The sequence below is a fragment of the Delphinapterus leucas genome, chromosome 8, assembly GCF_059928025.1.
Source record: "Delphinapterus leucas isolate spDelLeu-1000000601 "Yukka" chromosome 8, BTC_Dleu_Yukka2, whole genome shotgun sequence".
Classification (NCBI taxonomy): Eukaryota; Metazoa; Chordata; class Mammalia; order Artiodactyla; family Monodontidae; genus Delphinapterus; species Delphinapterus leucas.
In genome coordinates this window covers 7,645,886-7,665,165 of record NC_143136.1, presented here as the reverse complement: position 1 = coordinate 7,665,165, position 19,280 = coordinate 7,645,886, and the positions used below count along the sequence as shown (strand labels likewise).

At 52.3% G+C, this 19,280-nt stretch overlaps 1 protein-coding gene across 1 annotated transcript in view; it reads left to right on the top strand.

Moving 5' to 3' along the window:
* EFHD1 (EF-hand domain family member D1) overlaps window positions 1-19,280 on the top strand; it is a 39,453-nt gene that overhangs the window by 7,622 nt on the left and 12,551 nt on the right. Inside the window, exon 2 of the mRNA XM_022567983.2 lies at window positions 14,995-15,142. Coding sequence (XP_022423691.1) covers window positions 14,995-15,142 — 148 coding nt within the window. The remainder of the gene's footprint in view (window positions 1-14,994; window positions 15,143-19,280) is intronic.

Genomic DNA, 19,280 nt, shown 5'->3' with positions numbered 1-19,280 from the left:
ACATCGTGTGTGGTTTCACGGCGTGGCTGAACCAGTGATCTCTAAGGATGTATCGAATGAATCAGGTCTCAGGCTCTGGAGCTAGTGGCCGCCAGGCCTGTCCGTGACTTGGGGAAAGAGATACTCAGTGTAGGATCCCAGCACACACGCTAGGTTTTACACAGCTTGCTATTATTAGCTTCCTGCTTCATGAATATCTGTGTATCAGGTGCACTCTTGCAGGCTCACACTCTGCATCCTCCCCCTGCTTCTATGTCCCTTCAGCGTTGGTGACTGAAGGGCTCCCATGGTCCCAAATGCTAGATGGTCCTTGGAAGGCCTACATACAGGGATATCTGAGTTGTTGGAGCGTGGACTGTGCCATCCTGCAGGATGAAACTCTACCTGTGCTCAATGGCCTGCCAAGACACAGACCCAAGTCCCGCACTGAATCCTTCTTTGGTTCCAAGGCCTCACTGACCTTCTGTGACCCCTTTCCCAGGGCTCCCGCCCCTGGGCTCCCGTGGCCAGCGCTGTGTGTACATTTGCTAATGTCTGCTCCTGTGATACCATGGTGATGATAAGGATGAGCCTCTTTCTCACCTGCTGTCTATGAGCTGTTCGTTCATTCAGTTTTTTCATTCATTCAGTGAAGCACATGCCAGGCGCTGGTATTATACAGAGTGATCTGGAGGGTTTTCTGCCCTCGAGAAGCTCTATGAACTCTGAACAATGGGCTGGATTTAACATGATGCTGCTTGACAGGGAAGGATGCAAATCCTGGAAAAGCCATCCACCACCCATGTATAAGAAACCCCGGGTAGCCTAGCAGACACTGTGAAGATGCTGCATTCGGGGCAGGGGGTCGTGGTCTTTCTGGACAAAGCCAGGGAGGAGCAGCCAGCCAGGACTGGGAAGGGGTTCAGGGCCTCGATGGATCAAAGGCCTTGAGGCCGAGGCTCTTGGAGCCAGAGGATGGAGGCTGAGAGTTTGAAGTCTGGTGGGGATCTGCTCGACCTCAGGGGGCAGAAGGTGGGTAATGAGGGTTCAGTGAAAGGAAGCCACGGCCTTGGTTCAGCGTAGAGAAGAAAGAACTTTCTCATGGTTGGAATTGTTGAGAGATAAAAAGAATGGTCTCAAGGGTGGTGAGCCCCTTTCTCGGGGTTCCATTGGAAGGTGTGGTCTGTCTTCGTGGAGTGAGAGTTTTGCAGCAAGGAAGGGTTGGGAGGCTCTTGGAAGGCTGGGGGTTAGGCTGTACGACGGTCAAAGTTCCTTCTGGGCCAGGGTTGGGCCAGCTTGGTCCGTAAAGGGCCAGGTAGTAAATCTATTTTGGCCTTGTGGGCCCTAGGTTCTCTGTTGCCACTGCTCAACTCTGCCACTGTGACCGAAAGTAGCTGCAGACGAACTGGCGTGGCTGTGTCCGGATAAGACTTGGTGAGCAGAATTTGCCTGCAGGCTATAGTTTGCCGGCCCCTATTCTAGGCAACTGCTTTGGAATCTTCTGAATCCTGAGCCCTGTGAGTCGTCGGTGGTCTTGCTCACCCCTTTCCTCACTTCTCGGCCTTTCTCCCTGTCAGTGGCCTGTGGTTTCACTGGCTGGGGCAGACCTGGAGCCCCCAGGGGAAGAAGAAGCAGAAGCAGAAGTGGATGGCAGAGGGATCCCAGAGCTCTAGGACCCCAGAGTTGCTTCTGGAAGATTATTGCTTAAGTAGGAGCAACATATGTATCTGCTTCTCCTGCCACCTAAGAGGGCCAGGCAGCTGGTGCCCTGCAGCTGGGATCCCTGGGTGACACTCTGCACCCTGGAAGGGCTGCCTTGGTGTTACTTCCTCTGAGAGTTGGTCCAAGGTGTGTTTGAGCCGGGCTGTGGTCAGGAAGGGCTTAGGGACTTCCCTGGCAGTCCAGTGGTTAGGACTCTGTGCTTTCACTGCAGAGGGCAAGGGTTTGATCCTTGGTCTGGGAACTAAGATCCCACAAGCTGCGTGCTTAGGCCAAAAAAAAAAAAAAAAAAAAACAAAGAACAGAAGCCCTCCAGATGTAAAGGAAAACGAGAACTAACTTGGTTGCACAGAGACCTTGGCCTTGGGTGTCTGCCTCCTTGAGCCCCGTGGCTAAAGCAGGTGTTCTTCATCTCAAGTCTTTGGACCCTCCCCCTTCTCCCTAGCCCCCCTTCCAACCTCCCTTATTCCCTTTATCATCATGAGTCGAGTGCCTCTGATTCCCTCTCCTTTTAGAAGGGTCTCCAGGTGGAGAGGCGGGAGTGCATGTGGCCAGCACCATCTTTGGTACGCGTCACCTGCACTGATGGCTCTCATTCCTTTCAGCGCCTGCCTGATGTTCTGCTGCTAATGGCCCTTCTCTCAGTGTGGAGGCCTTTGTACAAGTCGTGGGTGGGTGAGTGTGTGTGTTGGGGGGTGTCCAGGCCTGGTTTTATTTTCTTTCAGTCTCCACCTAGCTGCCCCCCGTGTTGCTGAATGAAGGTAAATTCTTTGATTTTGGAGGCGAGGACTGTGTGGTCTGTCTCCACACAAGGCTGCCTCTGGCTGACACGATGTCCTTAGCACTCTGCCAGCTCAGATCAGGTTTGCAGGAAGTAGAAGGATGTCGTTCAGGACTTATAAACTGTCACATGCCTAAGGCCGGCCCTGCTGCCCCTTCCTGGTCAGAATGGCAAGGGACCCCAGGGCTGTAGTTGATCCTAGCCTTGGGATTAGGCAACTCCCGGGGCCCCCCAGCCCCACCTGGCAATTCTCACTGAACACTGTGCCTGGGACCATGGTCCCCGGTCATCAACCCTCTACCAACAAGATCTGGCTGCTGACAGGCTCAGCTCTGCGCCCTCAGGGACATGGTGAGCTCTGTCTCAGCCTTGGAGAGGTGCTGACCCCTGATCCTGTGCAGCTCTGTCCATCTTGGCCTCAGTGACAGGGTCTCTGTCCCCTCCCTAAATGGTTCATACTCCCCCCACCCTTTCCTACAAGGGCCAACTTTATTGAGCACAGCCACTGCTAAGAGCCACTGCTTACAGAGCACCTACTGTGCGCAGGCACCGTTCTTGGCATTTACACATCGTAAGCACTGTGAGATGGGTGCTTTTATCATCCCTCATCTTACAGATGGGGACCGTGGGACGAAGTTCAGACTCTTCACGCTGACCCTCAAGGCCGGTCACAGCTGGCTACTGCATTCTTCTCTCTCGCTGGCTGCCCCAGCCCGACCCCATTCTCGCTGGGCTGTTGGCGCTCCACAGTCTCTCTCCCATAACCCCCAATTTCCAATCTGTCCATTATTGTTGATTCTTAGGAGGTTCCCCTCCCCCTCCTCCCAGGTGTTTGCCCTGGGAAAGCAGGGTCCGCTCCTTAAGGTTGAGTGTGGCTGACTTCTTTCTTCCTTCAGTCCCCAGGGCTGGACCCAGGGCCACAGGCAGGGCAGGGGATCCTTGACCTCTGTAGAGCGGCCTGAGCTCTGCTTCTGGAGCTGCCCTGAGGCCCTAATTACGGCCCCAGTGGAGCTTCCCAGCTCCCAGGGCTGTCAGGAATAGGAGCCTTCGGTGGGGTTGTGCAGTCCCCTCCGGCAGTGCCACCAACCGCGTGACACAGGGCACATGCCTGTAAGTGAGATGCGGAAAAAGGAAAGTGACCACCTTCTCAGGTTGTCCCCAAGATCGCGTGACCACTTGGTGTGCAGTCGCAGCCTTAATTAGGTCACTCCAGTTCCAGCCCCAGGTTCTTTCCACTGAGGGAGCTGCAGGTCCAGGCCCCTAGCAGGGCTGCTGGATTTAAGGTGGTGCCAGCCCAGAGGAAGGACAATGGAACGGGGCCACCGGCAGGGAAGCTGTGGGTGGAGGCTCTGAAGACCCAGGGGCTGGCAGCCCAGGTGCTTTTCCTTTCTATGTGGAGGGACGGCTGAGTCCCCCCCACAGTCCACTTCCACTGGGCCTGTAGGCCCTGACCTCCCACTCCCTCAGGGCCTCCCCCTGGCCATTTCCCTCCCTGACTCCTGGGCTTGGGAGTCGAGGGAGAGTGGGTCACTACCGGGGCTGCACCAGGCCTGACTCGGTCTGGGGGTGGAAACCCCGGGTTGTTTGGGGGCACCCGTCCCCCGAGATCCACAGGGCTCCTGGGGATTCTCAGGCAAACTAGGTTTCCAGAGGCACCTCTGGCCCAGTTTCCCAGCCCATCAGGCCTTTTATAGGAGGTGTTGGGAGCCAAGGGGAGACACCCCATTACTACAGCAAAGAACCACCCTTGCTCATTTCGACACCCCTGATCAGAAGAGCCCTATGGCCTCCCCATCGCCTCCATCAGGGTGTGCTCAGGGCGGGCGTCCCCTGGGATGCCCTTCTCCCCCTCCTTCCTGGATGGATGCTGGTAACTCTAAATTCCCAGATCCACTTGCTCCATTCCCTGTTCCCAAGTGAGTCCCCAGCCGCCTGTACTTATCCAAAACCAGCAAAGGTGCCCCGATTTCAAAAGGACCAAGGGGAGACCCCAGGATTAGCGTCCTTCTCTTAATGAGCCAAAACTAAAAAAGTGAACCCTTACTGATGAGCTTACGGATAAGCTGAGAGTTTATCTCTCTTCCTGTCATCTTGGCAGCAACTGGACAAAGCCCAGAGAGTAACTCGCCCAAGGACACACAACACAGGATGTCACCGGGGCCTTGAACCAGGGCAGTCTGACCCCAGGAGCTCACTGCCAACCCCTGCTGCCCTCCACCTTCCTCAGGAGGAGCCCAGCAAGGCTCCAGTAGACCGAATTGTTCCCTGCTACATTTGCCAGGTCAGAAGCTTTCCAAGGCTTGTCCCTCTCTACCTGGTCACTCGTGGGTTCTTGGCATCTGTGCCCTCAGTGTGGCTGAAGCACTTAGCACTCCCGGCCTATTAACTGGTTGCCACTGGCACGTTCCTTTGGAGGGTGGTCACGGGGGCTGGCTTGCTTTGTTTCCACACTGGGTTGCTGGCATCAGTGGGAGAGTTTGCGTGGAGCTGAAACCTCCCAATCTGAGGTCTTTTCCACTACTGGGCTACGGCAGCCAGTCTGAGAGCGTGAGGCTGGGGGAGCTTGTGCACAGTCTGCTCTCTCTCCTTCTGAATCCGCGTGGGAGTCCCTGGCAGGTGCAGTGCACTCCCACTGCAGGCATTTGGGACAAAGAGGATTTCCCTGCTCGTCTCAAAAGCCTGGGTAGCAGCTGCCTGACTCTGCATCCCCTCTGCTGTCTTGCGGGGCCCTGAGCACACAGTGGGTGCTCTGTAGGGGTGGGGATGGCCCCTCAGCTCTGCCCTGCCACCTTCCCTTTCTTTATGAACTTCCAGACACCATGTACAGAACTATAGGAGGCTGTGGTTGGGGAGACCCAACTGGTCTCCTGCAGCCTGTAAAGATGTTGGCCTCTTACCAGAAAAAGAAGGATATTTCCCAGGAGCGAGTCCCCACAGCACTGGCTGTGCACAGGACAGGCGAAGCTGGCGCTCACCTGCACCCAGGGCCACTCCCAGCTCACCTTCTCTCTCCCTGCATCTCTCCACAGTGAGGACTACTGCATGCCCCCCACTGCTCACTCCACTCTCCCCCGCTACTGCCCCCCTAAATCCATCCTGCACATCAAGCCGAGGGGTCTTTCTGAGACAGCCATCTGATGTCACTTCTCTGCTTCACACACTTTTTTTTTGTTTGTTTGTTTTTGGTTTTGTTTTTGCGGTACGCAGGCCTCTCACTGTTGTGGCCTCTCCCGTTGCGGAGCACAGGCTCCAGACGCGCAGGCTCAGCGGCCATGGCTCACGGGCCCATCCGCTCCGCGGCATGTGGGATCTTCCTGGACCGGGGCACGAACCCGTGTCCCCTGCATCGGCAGGCGGACTCTCAACCACTGCGCCACCAGGGAAGCCCTCTGCTTCACACTCTATGAGGGTTGCCCCTCTTACCCGTAAGAAGACACAGCTCTCCCAGAATGCCTTGTGGGAGCTGGCCCCCTCCCCCCTTCTGGGACATCCCGGCACCTCTGGACTGCACTGGTGACAGGGGCTCCCTCCCAGGGCTCTGCACACTCACTCCTGCCCATGCTCCGGCCTTATCACAGCTCAACTGTCTGTACATCTGCCTCCCCGCTGGGACTGGTCTTTGTGCTTTTCTTCTGCTCTGGAGAGGCCCCAGGTAGATGTGAGCCAGGTGACTCGAAGAGCCAGGCGTTCATCCCACAAAGGCGGCTGGGAGCAGCCTGATTGGAAATCAGACTCTGGGCTCAAAAGCTTTTGTACTGAATTCCTCAGGGTCCCCCTTCCTCGCACCCTGCTTTCTTTTACTTTGCATGTAGTTGTAACACACTTGGAGACGTGGTTTCTCAGTCTGCAGCAAATCAGAAGGAAGGGAGGGAGGAGGGGAGGGAGGGAGAGAGGGAGGGAGAGAGGGAGGAAAGAAAGGGCAGATAATTGGACAGCTAAGGGGGACCTACACAGAAGACGGGAAACCAGGACCTCAGAGAAGGGGCAGGCAGCGAAGCACGGAGGAACGACAGTCCTATGGGCTCGGGGGACCCTGAGGCTCATCTGGATGGGCACAGCTAGGGGCACCCACAGGAGAAGCAGGAAAGCCCCAGGATGGGCTGCCTGCTCTGGGGATAGTCTGGCACAGTGCCCTTCTCCTACTTGAAAGAGCCTGGGCCACACGGGGAATCTTGTGAAAATGCAGGTTCTGATTCAGCAGGTCTGGGAGGGGACCTGAAATTCTGCCTTTCGAATAATCCTGGATGACCGTGATGCTGCTGGTCCGGGGACCACACTTTGAGTGGCTGCCAGAGCCAGCCTGTCTGAAAAGGCGGTGCATGTTTCCCATACAAGGCCTTTCTGGAGACAAGCCGGTGTGTTCCCATGTTCTGGGTCTCTGGGGTGCAGGCGGTTCCCCCCAGCACTAAGAGTAAGGCATTTTCTGGGGCAATCCTCCTGAGAACCCCCGTACCCCCTGGGGATCCCTGGGGAGTTTCTGATGGCTGAGTTTCAGGCAGACAAAGGCTGCCCTGCTTCTTTCTTCCTTGATAGCAGGATTATTCTGGGCAGGTGAAAACCAAGAAAACCCAGGGGCTCTGCACAGTGGAGCTGAGAGAGCAAGCCATTCATGGACCAGCATGGGGCGGACATTGGAAACCAGCCCCCGAGCCCTTGCTGCTGTCTCCTTACTGGCAGGCCTTCGGTGGGGTGAGGATTAAGGGTCACCTGGGCCCCTCTGGCCAGGCCACGGGCTTTCCCAGGTCATAGGCACTCAGGGTGGTGGGCCCAGTGTTCAGGGATCTCAGCCCATCCTGCCTCAATCCACCCCATTCCCCTGACCAGTGATGACCCCAATCAGTTGAGTTGGGAAGCCTTTTCAAGTGAGCCCTTGGAAGACAGATGTGATGCTCTCATACAGGACAGGCGGGGCGATGAGAGTCACTCATCAAGGGCTTCCTGGAAATTCAGCCGAAGGGGCCACAGCAGCCTGTGGATTCGGGTTTCCCCCAGAATGCTAAAGATGGTAGAGGCTGTTTGAGGCCAGTGGGTGTGGGCAGCTCATCAGAGCAGCAGCCCTGGAAGTTGTCTGCTTCCTCTTCACAGCTGCAGACAGGTCCTACTTTTAAATATAGCTCCCTCCCATTGCTTGCTTACTGGGTGCCGGGGGCCAGTGCTGGCGTGTTATCTCCTGTTGGCCCGTCTACAGCTCTGCAAGGCACAGACAGCTCAGTTAGAGTCAGCCTGCAGTGGGCTTGGCAGCCCGTCTCTCCCAAATGAATGGCAGGGCTGGCTTTGCACCCAGGCCTGTGTCTGCGGGGCCATATGCAGTGCCGATGGAACTGGAATCTCCCCCTAACAGATCCTGGAGATTAGGAAGATGAAGGGAATGAGGACATTTTAAAGCAAAAACATGGAAAAAGCTCACCAATCCAGAGGAGGGCTAGAAAGAAGCCTTAGGAAACAAACAAGGATGCGGGGCCTTAGAGTTATGAGTGAGGTTTCTTGTTTTTCGTTTTCTTAATATCCTGGACTGCCTTTAATAAGAAAAATCTTGGTTAAAATTTAAATTATGGAAAATAACTGGTACAGGGAGCTAAGATGTTGGTAGAGGGAGGAGCCAGGGGCTTAAGGGAGCCCCAATGAGCCTGCAAGCATTTGAAAGATATAAAGTACTGGGAGGCGGGGAGAGGAAATGTTTTGATGGTTTGAAACAGGGGGAGAGTGACGCAGCTTAGGCCGGCTTTGTAGGGAGAAGGAGAGCCCCAGATGAGCCTAGGGCTGGGGCTCTCTCCCCGACTCCCCTGGGGCCTGGTCCCAGCCTAGTGGGTGGCTCTGCCGGCTGAGCAGTGCAGGTGGGCCCCACCTGGGCAGGTTCTTCTAGGTGTTGCTCCCTTTCCATGGGGCCGGATTCCAAACTGCAAAGAATGTGATGGAATTTTCGTGGAGGGACTGGAAGCAGAGGTGGTTTCCAGAATGAGGAAAACAAATCCGGCTGCATTCATTTCTTCCACGGGCCCAGAAGTTTGGCGTAAGGTCACCTGTTCGCAGATGGCCTTGTCTCAGGGGGTCCTCACACTGCAGTTACTTGAGGAGAGGGGCTCTGAGCAGGTTGAGGGTGAGTGCTTTGCGCCTGGTCCAGCCTTGGGGGCCTCTGCTAGGGGTCCTCACCTCCAGCTTCCTTCAAGCGCACCCACGGTGGAATGCGTTGCTGAAGTTGTCCCACAGCTTTCAGAAGGGCCTTTATCCATTTAACACCTTGCTTCCCCAGGACACCTGTCTGCCTCAGCTTTGACTGGCTTGTCTCTGTCAACTGTCACTAGAGGGGCCACGCTGGCATCCTGTAAGGACTGACCTGCTATCAAACCTACATCTGGTGGCAGTGTTGCCCAGCCCTGCAGTCGGGCTGTGGGCTTGGGCATCAAGTGGCGATAACCGGGGCTAACCTCGCTGGGCCTAGTGACCTTCGGTTGGTTGACCTAGGTGGGCTTGGTTTCTTCGTCAGCCTGACAGTGTGACGTTCCTTAAAGGAGTGTTGGAGGGTTAAAGCCGATCAAATCTATTTGAAGGGCTGTGTTGGTGAGACTGTTTCTTCAGATGTTTGTGAGACATCGGTATTCTCTCGGGCAAAAATGAATAATTTTGCGTATGTGGGCAGCTGGCGATACCGCACTCCGAGACTAGAATCAGAATCTACACACGTATGGGACTCAGCAACGTGACTCCTATTATTTCTGCCAAAGTCATCAGATATAAATTGTAAAATGTGTGAATCGCACAGTTAACTAGCGGTCTGTTTGTTGGGACATAGTGTGTGCACTCTATCCATCCCCTGGCTCCCCACTGAGTTAAGGGGCACATAGTATAAGCTTAGTTCATGGTCATTCCTGCCTTGCCTGTTCCCACGTGAAGCCAGGCACCCGCCTGAAAGCCCCAGGTTAGTTCTGATCCACAGCAATTGGCTTCGCTGCACCCCTCAGCTTTCATGACCCGTCAAATGGGGTGACGCATTACCACCTCACAGCGCTGCTGAACTAAATCAGGGGCTTCAGCACAGCGCCGGGCACTTAGTGAGCACTCACAAAACAGTAAACAGGCGGTTATTATGAATTCTTCATGGGACTGTCATAAAGACGAAAGGGTTAGTGGATGAGACAGTGTGTTGTGAACTGCAAAGCAGGCTAGTTGTAGTTATTAGGGGCTTTGAATCCCATCGTGTGCGCGGAACGCGTATGGTAGTCGGATGCTTTGAGAGGAGCAGATGAAACAGTAAGTTGATGAGGGGGACCTGGGAGGTTTTTCCTGCCTGTCTGGCATATGCAGGCCCTGAAGGAAGTGGCTGTGGACCAACCCTCGGAGATGGTCACTTTAAAGAGGGAAAGATGCACTTCTGGATTACAAATCCCAGTTCCATGGGGAGGGGCGAGGACACCACGAATGTGGTCAATTTATGGTCCTCCCAGGACTTAACTATGGGCTTGGCTGGTGCTTCGGGCAGGAACAAAGGGACGCAGTCTTTGCTGAGTCCCTGGGAGTCGAGGCAGTGGCTGACTCGTGACCCCTTTCTTTCCTGCCCCTCTTGCCTTGGAGACATCCCCTCTCAGTCCACACACTGGCTTTATTCCTGTGCCAAACTGGTGCTCCCGGCAGGACGCCTGGCCCTTTCTTTCTTTTTAAAATTTATTTATTTATTTTTGGCTGCGTTGGGTCTTCGTTGCTGCGAGTGGGCTGTCTCTAGTTGTGGAGAGCGGGGGCTACTCTTTTTTATTTTTTAATAAATTGATTGATTGATTGATTGATTGGCTGTGTTGGGTCTTTGCTGCTGCACGTGGGCTTTCTCTAGTTGCGGCAAGCAGGGGCTACTCTTCCTTGCCGTGCGCAGGCTTCTCATTGCGGTGGCCTCTCCTGTTGCGGAGCACGGGCTCTAGGTGCACGGGCCTGAGCAGTTGCGGCACACAGACTCAGTAGTTGTGGCTCATGGGCTCTAGAGCGCAGACTCAGCAGCTGTGGCATACGGGCTTAGCTGCTCCGCGGCACGTGGGACCTTCCCGGACCAGGGCTCGAACCCATGTCCCCTGCATCGGCAGGCGGATTCTTAACCACTGAGCCACCAGGGAAGCCCAGGGGCTACTCTTGGTTGCAGTGCGTGGCCTTATTGCGGTGGCTTCTCTTGTTGCGGAGCATGAGCTCTAGGCACACGGGCTTCAGTAGTTGTGGCTCGTGGGCTCAGTAGTTGTGGCTCGCGGGCTCTAGAGTGCAGGCTCAGTAGTTGGGGTGCACGGGCTTAGTTGCTCCACGGCATGTGGGATCTTCCTGGACGAGGGCTCAAACCCGTGTCCCCTGCGTTGGCAGGCGGATTCTTAACCACTGTGCCACCATGGAAGTCCCCCGGCCCTTTCTTCTGTCTGGGATTTGCCCACCGAGGTGGTGTGCTTTTGCTCCCAGGCACATTACTCACCAAAGTGGTCAAACCAAAATTTCCTGCCTATTGAAAGAAATTGGAATTCCCTTTAACCTGTCACCCAGCCTTTGCCAAGGCCCTTTCTCACATATTTGTCCTCTTTCTTAGGCCTGGAGAATGTTTCCGGCTTGAGGGCCTAAAAGAGGTTTTCCAACCCTTCTTGACTCTTCTCAGTTAGAACCCCAGAGAAATGCCAGGGATAAGGTCTCCAAGCCCCTCTCTGCCATGGCCCCATCTCGACTGCCGGTTGTGCTGGGGAGGCTGAGCTAGCTGTGTTCCTGTCCCTGCTGGGTGAGGACGAATTCCTGCCTTGTTCCCTGACCTTTCCTTATCTTGCCCCAATTCACCTCCTGTTCCTGGGGCCCCCTCCCCTCTCTTTACCCCTGAGCTTTTCAGCTGCTCTCGTCCTCCCTTCACTTTCCTTCCTTTCTTCTCTGCGTTCAGACCCCGAACCTCTGCGTTTGCTCGGAAAGATTCACATCTTAAATTCATCCCCCTTCGTGGCTTCAGCCTCCTCTGCAGACTTCGCAGGAACATGCGCTGTGCGCTGAGCAGCAGGCAGAGGACATTCGTTCACAATCTCGGCCTGGAGGGGAGCATAGGGGCCGTTTAACGACGGGCTGCCTTCCTAAGGTAGAATTGCCTGAGGAGCGCTTCCCAAAGTGTTTTTCTTGGAACACTCGATTGCTTAGCCGTGCCTCCTCCGGTGGAAAATCCCTGAACACAGAGGATTGTGTGGTCTGATGAGTCTGGGTGCTGTTTCCCTCTGGTAAGTTTTGGACACGTGACCATATGGAAGGCTCTGGAAAGTTCCACGCTAAAGAAGCCTGTTTACTTTGACTAGGACTCCCTGTAACAGAGACCGTCCCTCCGGCCTGTTTGTAAGAGCTCTTCTCACCTCAGGTCTTGTGTTAGCTGTTTTTGCCAGAAAGGTCTTCCTTGTGCTTGGCTAATACCCGTCTCTGTCATGCCCACACACAGAGCCCAGTTCTGGCCGTCACCAGCTTGCTGAGATCCTTTGGGCCTAGATTCTGTCACAGCTTTGTGTCACCAGCAAATTTGATAGTCAGCACTCTTCCTAGGTGGCCCTACACCTAACAGGCAAGCCGCTGAATTGTATGGGCCTCTACTCCTGCCTGTCGTTCCCCCAGAAGCCTAATAGAGGGGGCTTGCTGACTCTGGTAGAGATAATAGGTCAGTCATCACAGTTTTCTGTTGGACCAGCTTGACAACCCTGTTTCAAAAGCCAATGAGCATATGACCTAGCAATTCTACTCTTGGTTATATGCCCAAGGGGAGTGAAAACAAATGTCTACATAAAAACTTGTATGTGAGTATTCATAGCAGCATCATTGATCACAGCCATAAGTGGAAACAACACAAACATCTATCAGCAGGTGAATGGATAAACAAAATGTGGTATATTTATACAATAGAGTATTATTCAGCAATGAATAAGAAGAGTAAAGTACTGATTGACATGTGCCACAAGCTGGGTGAACTTTGAAAACGTTATGCTAAGTGAAAGAAGCCAGACACAGGAGGTCGCATGTCGTATGATGCCGTTTATATCAAGTGTCCAGAGTAGGCAAAACCATAGAGACAGAAAGCAAACTGGTAGTTGCTATGGGCCGGGGAGAGGGGCATGAGGAACGACTGCTACAGGGCATGGATTTCTTTTCGGGGTGATGAACATGTTGAGGAGTTAGATAGCGATGATGGCTGCACAACCTTGCAAATATGCTAAAAATCACTGAGCTGTGCAATTTTAAAAGAGTGAATTTTATGGTATGTAAATTATATCTCAATAAAAAGAAGTGGGGACTTGTCTGGTGGTCCACACTTCTACTGCAGGGGGCATGTGTTCGATCCCTGGTCGGGGAACTAAGATCCCTCATGCTGTGCGGCGCGGCCAAAAAAAAAAAAAACCAAAAAAACCTGTAAAAAGAAGTTAAAAACCAAGTAAATGAGGCCAATCCTCTAATCACCTTTAGGGGACCCCTGGCAATCATTCTTTTAAGTGCCATCCCTTGATAATACTAGATCCTGGGCTGGTCCATCTGTGATTCATACACTCTGCCCGCTTCCTGGAAACCACACTGGAGCACCTGTCTTGTCCTTCAGGGTCCTCAGAGCTCACCAACAGGATTCCAGGGGTATTGTCTGTGTCCTTTAGCGTCTCTTCTGGCAGAGTGATCCTTCCAGGCAGGGAGGGAGTGGGAGCCCAGCGGGAGCACAGACCTGCTTGAAGGAGGTGGCATCTGCTGAGGCACAGAGGGCAGACTGGTGCTGCCAGCGATGAGAGGAAGAAGGGGCGGCTCCCCAGCTCCAGGGGACAGAAAAGGCCACCGAGGAGGGTGGGTGGAGGTACGTTCTGGGTGGGAGGAATGGCATGAGTCGGCCACTGTGGCTGGAGCAGGGCACACTGGGAAGTACTGGGCCTCATCTCCAGCATGACCACATGGGCTTCAAAATACCACCAGCCCACAGGGTTAGATTTCTGGCTGCCCACAGGCTACATTTCTTGGCGGCTGGTACGGTGATTCCTAACAATGGTGGTTTCTTTTGTGGAGCTGGGGCTGGGGGGTGATAGACAGTGAGGAAGCCTGTTTTGTCTGTTTGTTCATGTATTTGATTTTTACATTTTACCATCTTAACTGTGTAAGTGTTGAGATCAGCGTACGTTCACATTTTTGTGTAGCCCTCGCCACCGCCCATCTCCAAGACCTTTTCCTCATCCCAAACTGAAACTCGAACCCGTGAAATAATAACCCCCTCCACCACCCCCCCCCCGCTTCCCCTGGTCCCTACCTTCTGTCTCTATGAATTCTAGATACCTCATATAAGTGGAATTATGCAGCGTTTGTCCTTTTGTGTCTGGCCTATTTCAACCTTAGCATAATGTTGACAATGTTCATCCATGTTGTAGCATGTATTAGAATTTCATTTTTTAAATGGCGAATAATATTCTATTGTGTAAATATATCATATCCCACTGTATGGATAGATCTCATTTTGTTTATCTGTTCATCTGTCAGTGGACACTCAGGTTGTTTCTGCCTTCGGGCTATTATGAACAGATTTGTTTCTTAAAGCATGATGTTCATACCTGAGCAACAAGTGATCTCTGGGGAGCAGAAAAGGGGATGGACTTGACGGGAGAAGAGCCAGCGAGTCTGTGAGGAAGCTCCACAATAGCCCGAGTGTATAGAGAAGGGCGGGGGTGGTGGAGTGACCGGGGCAGAAGGACAGAAGGCTGAGGAGGGCTCCACAGGGCTGACCAGGCACTCCGGAGTAGAGGGCAGGGCCAGGACCCCTGCCATGGGGAGGCTGGGATCGTTTCCTGCAGGTGGCTCGGGGGTGGGGGGACAGCCAGCAGAGGTGCTGGCTCTGTGTCGAAACTTGGCCAGGAGGGCAGAGCCACCACCCCGCTCATCTGTGACACACAGGTGTGACCGTTCAGACCTGGAGACTAGATTGTGAGCTGGAGGGCAAAGCGTGAAACCGCAGTGCTGGGGCCAGGCCTGACTCACAGCCCAGCACCAGGACAGGAAGCAGTTTCCAGAGACAGGAGACCAGAAGACGAGCGGAGGGGTTGGTGGAACTGGGGGTAGCGGAGACCCAGGGGCCGGTGACCAAGGGGAGGCTTCCAGAACTGTCAGTTGCTCTACGTAATAGAGCGGGTGCGTGGGGCGCCCTGCAGCAGCTGTTCTATCGTCCAGCATCAGGAGGTTCAGTTGATGTTCGTTGACCCAAACTGGGAAAAATCAAGGTAGACGAGCATGTTTTTCATCCTCAAGAAACTTATGGCCTAATTAAGGAGTTGAAAGACATGAAAACACTCCTGCAGTACAAGACCCACTTTGAGTCATATCCTGCAGAGCCCCAGAGGTGTTGGAGGAGAGAGAGGGGACCCTTCCAATGCAATGACTCTGGTGGGCACTGCAAGGCAGGAGTCTTTTGAGTCATTTTTCAGTAAATAAGGCCAAAAGCATTACACATTTGGTAGATTAACAAGTGTCCTTCGGTCCTGTCCATGGCCATCCCTCACCAGCACCCTGCCTTTGACCTACAGGTATGATGCCGGAAGGGATGGCTTCATTGACCTGATGGAGCTAAAGCTGATGATGGAGAAGCTGGGGGCCCCCCAGACCCACCTGGGCCTGAAGAGCATGATCAAGGAGGTGGACGAGGACTTTGATGGCAAACTCAGCTTCCGTGAGGTACCTGCGTCCTGCTGGCCCTGAGCCCCTGGAGGAGGGGGGTGGCCCTGAGAGGACTCGCAGATTTACCATCCCCTGGAGTGCAAATGGCTTTGGCCTCTCTTGAGTGCCGCTTGGATATTTAACCTACAGTTGTGCTTTTTAAAATAAATTTAAGGATCTAGTGAACCGCAGTGCTGGCATGAAAAAATGCTGAGCAAGCAGATTGAAAGTCAGTGTGGGTAGGATAACCTCATTTGGGTAAAATGGTAAGTACTGAGAAATCTGGAGGGATGTTCACCAAAATATTCATTGTGGATGTTTGTGGGTGCAAAGTGTTGGTGGTTTTATAATTTTATACTTAAAAATATATATTTAAACTGTTAATTTTATAACAAGCATTTTAAAATAGTAAAAAAAAAGAAAGAAAGAAAGAAGAAAGAAATTATACAAAGGGTCTTACTCTGTGCCCATGGACCTTCCCCTCCAAACAGGTCCAAGGATGGGTTTTTTTGGTCTTTGAAACCCTGAAACTGTGTTCGTACAGATATCTTCCTGGCAAAGCACACGGAGTCACCTGATCCCCCAATGGATGAAAACCTCAGCCATTTTTATTTTGGGGAATAAATCTCAAGGCCATTGGGTTTCTTCCATGGCAAGGATGCAGCTCCACAAGGAAGGGAATTCCATGTTTTGTGTGTTTGAGTCTTGCGGCAAGGTTTTTAGATATGTCAGTGACCTGTTATTAGAATAACTTTAGCGACACCATCCAGGCTAAAGGCTTGGGCATTAGCCCAGCTGCTGTGGTCTCAGTCGTGTCTCTCTGGGGGCCCTTGGGAGTTGAGAGAAGAGAGGACTGTTCTTGCCTCCTGGTGTTTAACCTTGGTTATCCCAGGAAGAGCGGAGTGCAGGCATCCTGGTTTCTGACAGTGAGAACTTTAGCCGAATGCTGGTCATCTTTCCAGGCTAGATAGGGCCTTTGGATGCTCTTGCTGGGGGTCTCTGCAGCTGACCTAGCAGCCATGAGTCCCTTCCCCAGCTGGCCTTGCCTCTCACTGCCCACAGATCAACTCCAGAATCTCCCATCTCTTCCTTTCCTGAACTGGCACATATGGAGATGGATCACGAAAACCTGTGTTCGGCATAGCCCTCAAGATAATCTGGTACCAGACTTCTCATTTCAAGGCTAAGGAGCTAGAAGACCAAAAGGGTCAACACTTGCCTGAAATCAGGTCCCAGCTCAGGGCTGGGCCTGGGTTACAGCCTCCCCCCATCATTCACCACATTCAACTTCCCAGCTGCCTCTCTGTCTCCCTCGCCTCTGATTTGGTTCCTTTGTATCATTCATACATCATGCTGGGCATTGGCTCTTTCCAATCTGGGTACCCCTGGAGTATAGAAGGTAAAGGATCATGCCTTGGCAAAGCTTTGCAGGCAAGGTTGGGGAAAGAACTTCTACGGCAAAGTTGTGACCTCTGGAGAACAGAAATTGAGGGTGCTTAGAAAGTCTGTACAAGTCAGCAACTGAGCTAAGACACAGTCCCTCCCCCTGTTTTACCCAGGAGCCACCCAAATGTGCCCCTCTCTGACTCCAAGATGCTCAGTTAGCTTTTGGTTAGCTGCTGGCTTGGCCATTTCGCCCAGACGGTGGACATCAGAGGCTTAGACATCTCCAAAGGGTTTTGTTGTGGGTCCTCAACCTGCCTACAGGCCTTCAGTGACATTCACATTCAGTCTTTTGTCAGTTCAGAGCCCCACTGTGGTCCCAGCTCTAGGAGTTGTACCCAGAGGTACAGGATTTGGACGTATAGATGCATTTGCCATTAATACTCCACAGTCTAACCTCCTGCTCTTGGTATTTCACTCCGCTGGTTTCTGCACATGTTGTAAGCCACTAGTGGGCCGATGCTGTGTTTGTGTAACGAAAAGAGACTTATAGCCCAACCTCCATCTTCCACACAGAGCTGCATAACTGGAACAAGTTATTTTACTTCTCAGCTTCAGTTTTTCTGTCCTTAAAATAGGGCTGTTAATAGCTTTTGCTCAGGACTGTTTCGAGAACCAAGTTCTCTTTCTATGCCTCCATCAGTTAAAGCTCTTGATTGCAAGTGAGGGAAAGAGAATGCTAGCTAATTTAAATAAGAAAAGAACAAACAGCTATTGGCTTACATACCTGGGAGATGAAGAAGTGGAAGTGTCTTAGTCACAAGTAATCCAGGGTCTTCCTCTTGCCGTATCTTGAATGTGCTTTTTTTCTGTGTCCACCTCATCTTTTCTTTCCAAATAAGGTGTTGTCCCTGGCATATGACAAGATGGCTGCTGGCAGCTCCAGGCTACATTGTCCCAGGGGATAGAGGGCTTCTTTATCCCAGAGTCCCTACCAGTCTCAGGAGAAGGCTTCTGATTGGCCCTAATAGGTATACATGCCCACCTCCTGGACCAGTCATTGCATCCAGGGTACTGTGATTGGCTAGATCCAGGTCATGTGCCACGAGGCACCATAGTCAACAGCTCCACCATCATCACAGGTGTTCTCATGACCTGGCACTTAGTAGGTGCTTGGTGAGTTTGTATTCCCTTTCTTTTTCTTCGGATTAACTCAACTGAAGTGAGCTATATCTAAATAAAAGCTACTTTCCCCCAACATACAAGGAAATTGATCTTTCTTTTAAACCATTTCTCTTCCAATTATGAAAATAATATCTGCACACGAGGGGCATTTTAGAAGATGGCATATGTGGAACCATTAAAAATGATGATGCATTCAATAGCACAGTGTTTGATGACCAGAGAACACATGTTGACAAGGTAAAAAGCAGATTTCCAAACTGTATATAAAATATAATTGTTTAGGGCTTCCCTGGTGGCGCAGTGGTTAAGAATCCACCTGTCGATGCAGGGGACACGGGTTCGAGCCCTGGTCTGGGAAGATCCCACATGCCGCGGAGTAACTAAGCCCGTGCACCACAACTACCAAGCCTGTGCTCTAGAGCCCACAAGCCACAACTACTGAAGCCCACGTGCCTAGAGTCCGTGGCTCTGCAACAAGAGAAGCCACCACAATGAGAAGCCTGCGCACCGCAACAAAGAGTAGCCTCCGCTCTCTGCAACTAGAGAAGGGCTGCACGCAGCCATGAAGACCCAACACAGCCAAAAATAAATAAATAAATACTTTAAAAAAGAAGTAATCATTAAAATAAATAAATTTAAAAAATAAAATATAATTGTTTGCATTTATGGTTTATGTACGTGTACAGACATGTAAAAGAAGTCATAAGGATGGACCAGAGTTAGCAGTTCTATGTCCATAACTGTAGGGATCTAGAATCCTATTCCGGGCACTCACCACCTCATTCTCCTTTGGAGGCAGACAGCGAGACCTTAATATCCTCCCCTATTTTTCTTGTAGTCCTTATTAATTCCATTACACACGTCTCAAAGTGAATTGCTCCAAGACCAGATGTGTGGTAGTTTTGTACAAAGGCTGGATAAGGGGTTTACTATATTCCATGTTATTACTGAGAACTGTAGGTCCTGTTTTCTCTTCCCACCTTACCTGCTCTGGGGTGGGTCCCTGTCAGCCCTTGTTGTACTGGGTTGCACCCCTGCCTGTTCATGGTTGATTGGACCATGGATGGACCTCTGGCTAGACTAGGTCAGTTGGATTCCCTATCTGGGAATTTGAAACTGGGGCTGAAGTACTGCACTTTGGCTGTGCAGGTGGCTCTTCCCATAAGAATAACTCAATGTGGGGCAGCCATTTTCTCCCACGTGGTCCAGACACAAGAGCTCAAGAGGGAATGTTGCCTCCAATCCTGAGAACATTGCCTCTCCCTGTTCCAGTCCTCTTCCAGGTCACTGTATTTTACCCTTGGGTTTTTGAGACATCCTTTCTGTATAATGAATACCTCCTTTTTACTTAAGCCAACAAGTGTGTTTCTGTCACTTGCCATCTAAGAGCTCTAACTAATGTGGGGAAGTGTTTGCATCATCAATCAGAGCCATGAAATTTAAAATTTCCTTAAATTTGGGACTTCCCTGGCGGTCCAGTGGTTAAGACTTCGCCTTGCAGTGCAAGGGGTGCAGGTTCGATACCTGGTCGGGGAGCTAAGATCCCACATGCCTTGCGGCCCCAAAAAACCAAAACATAAAACAGAAG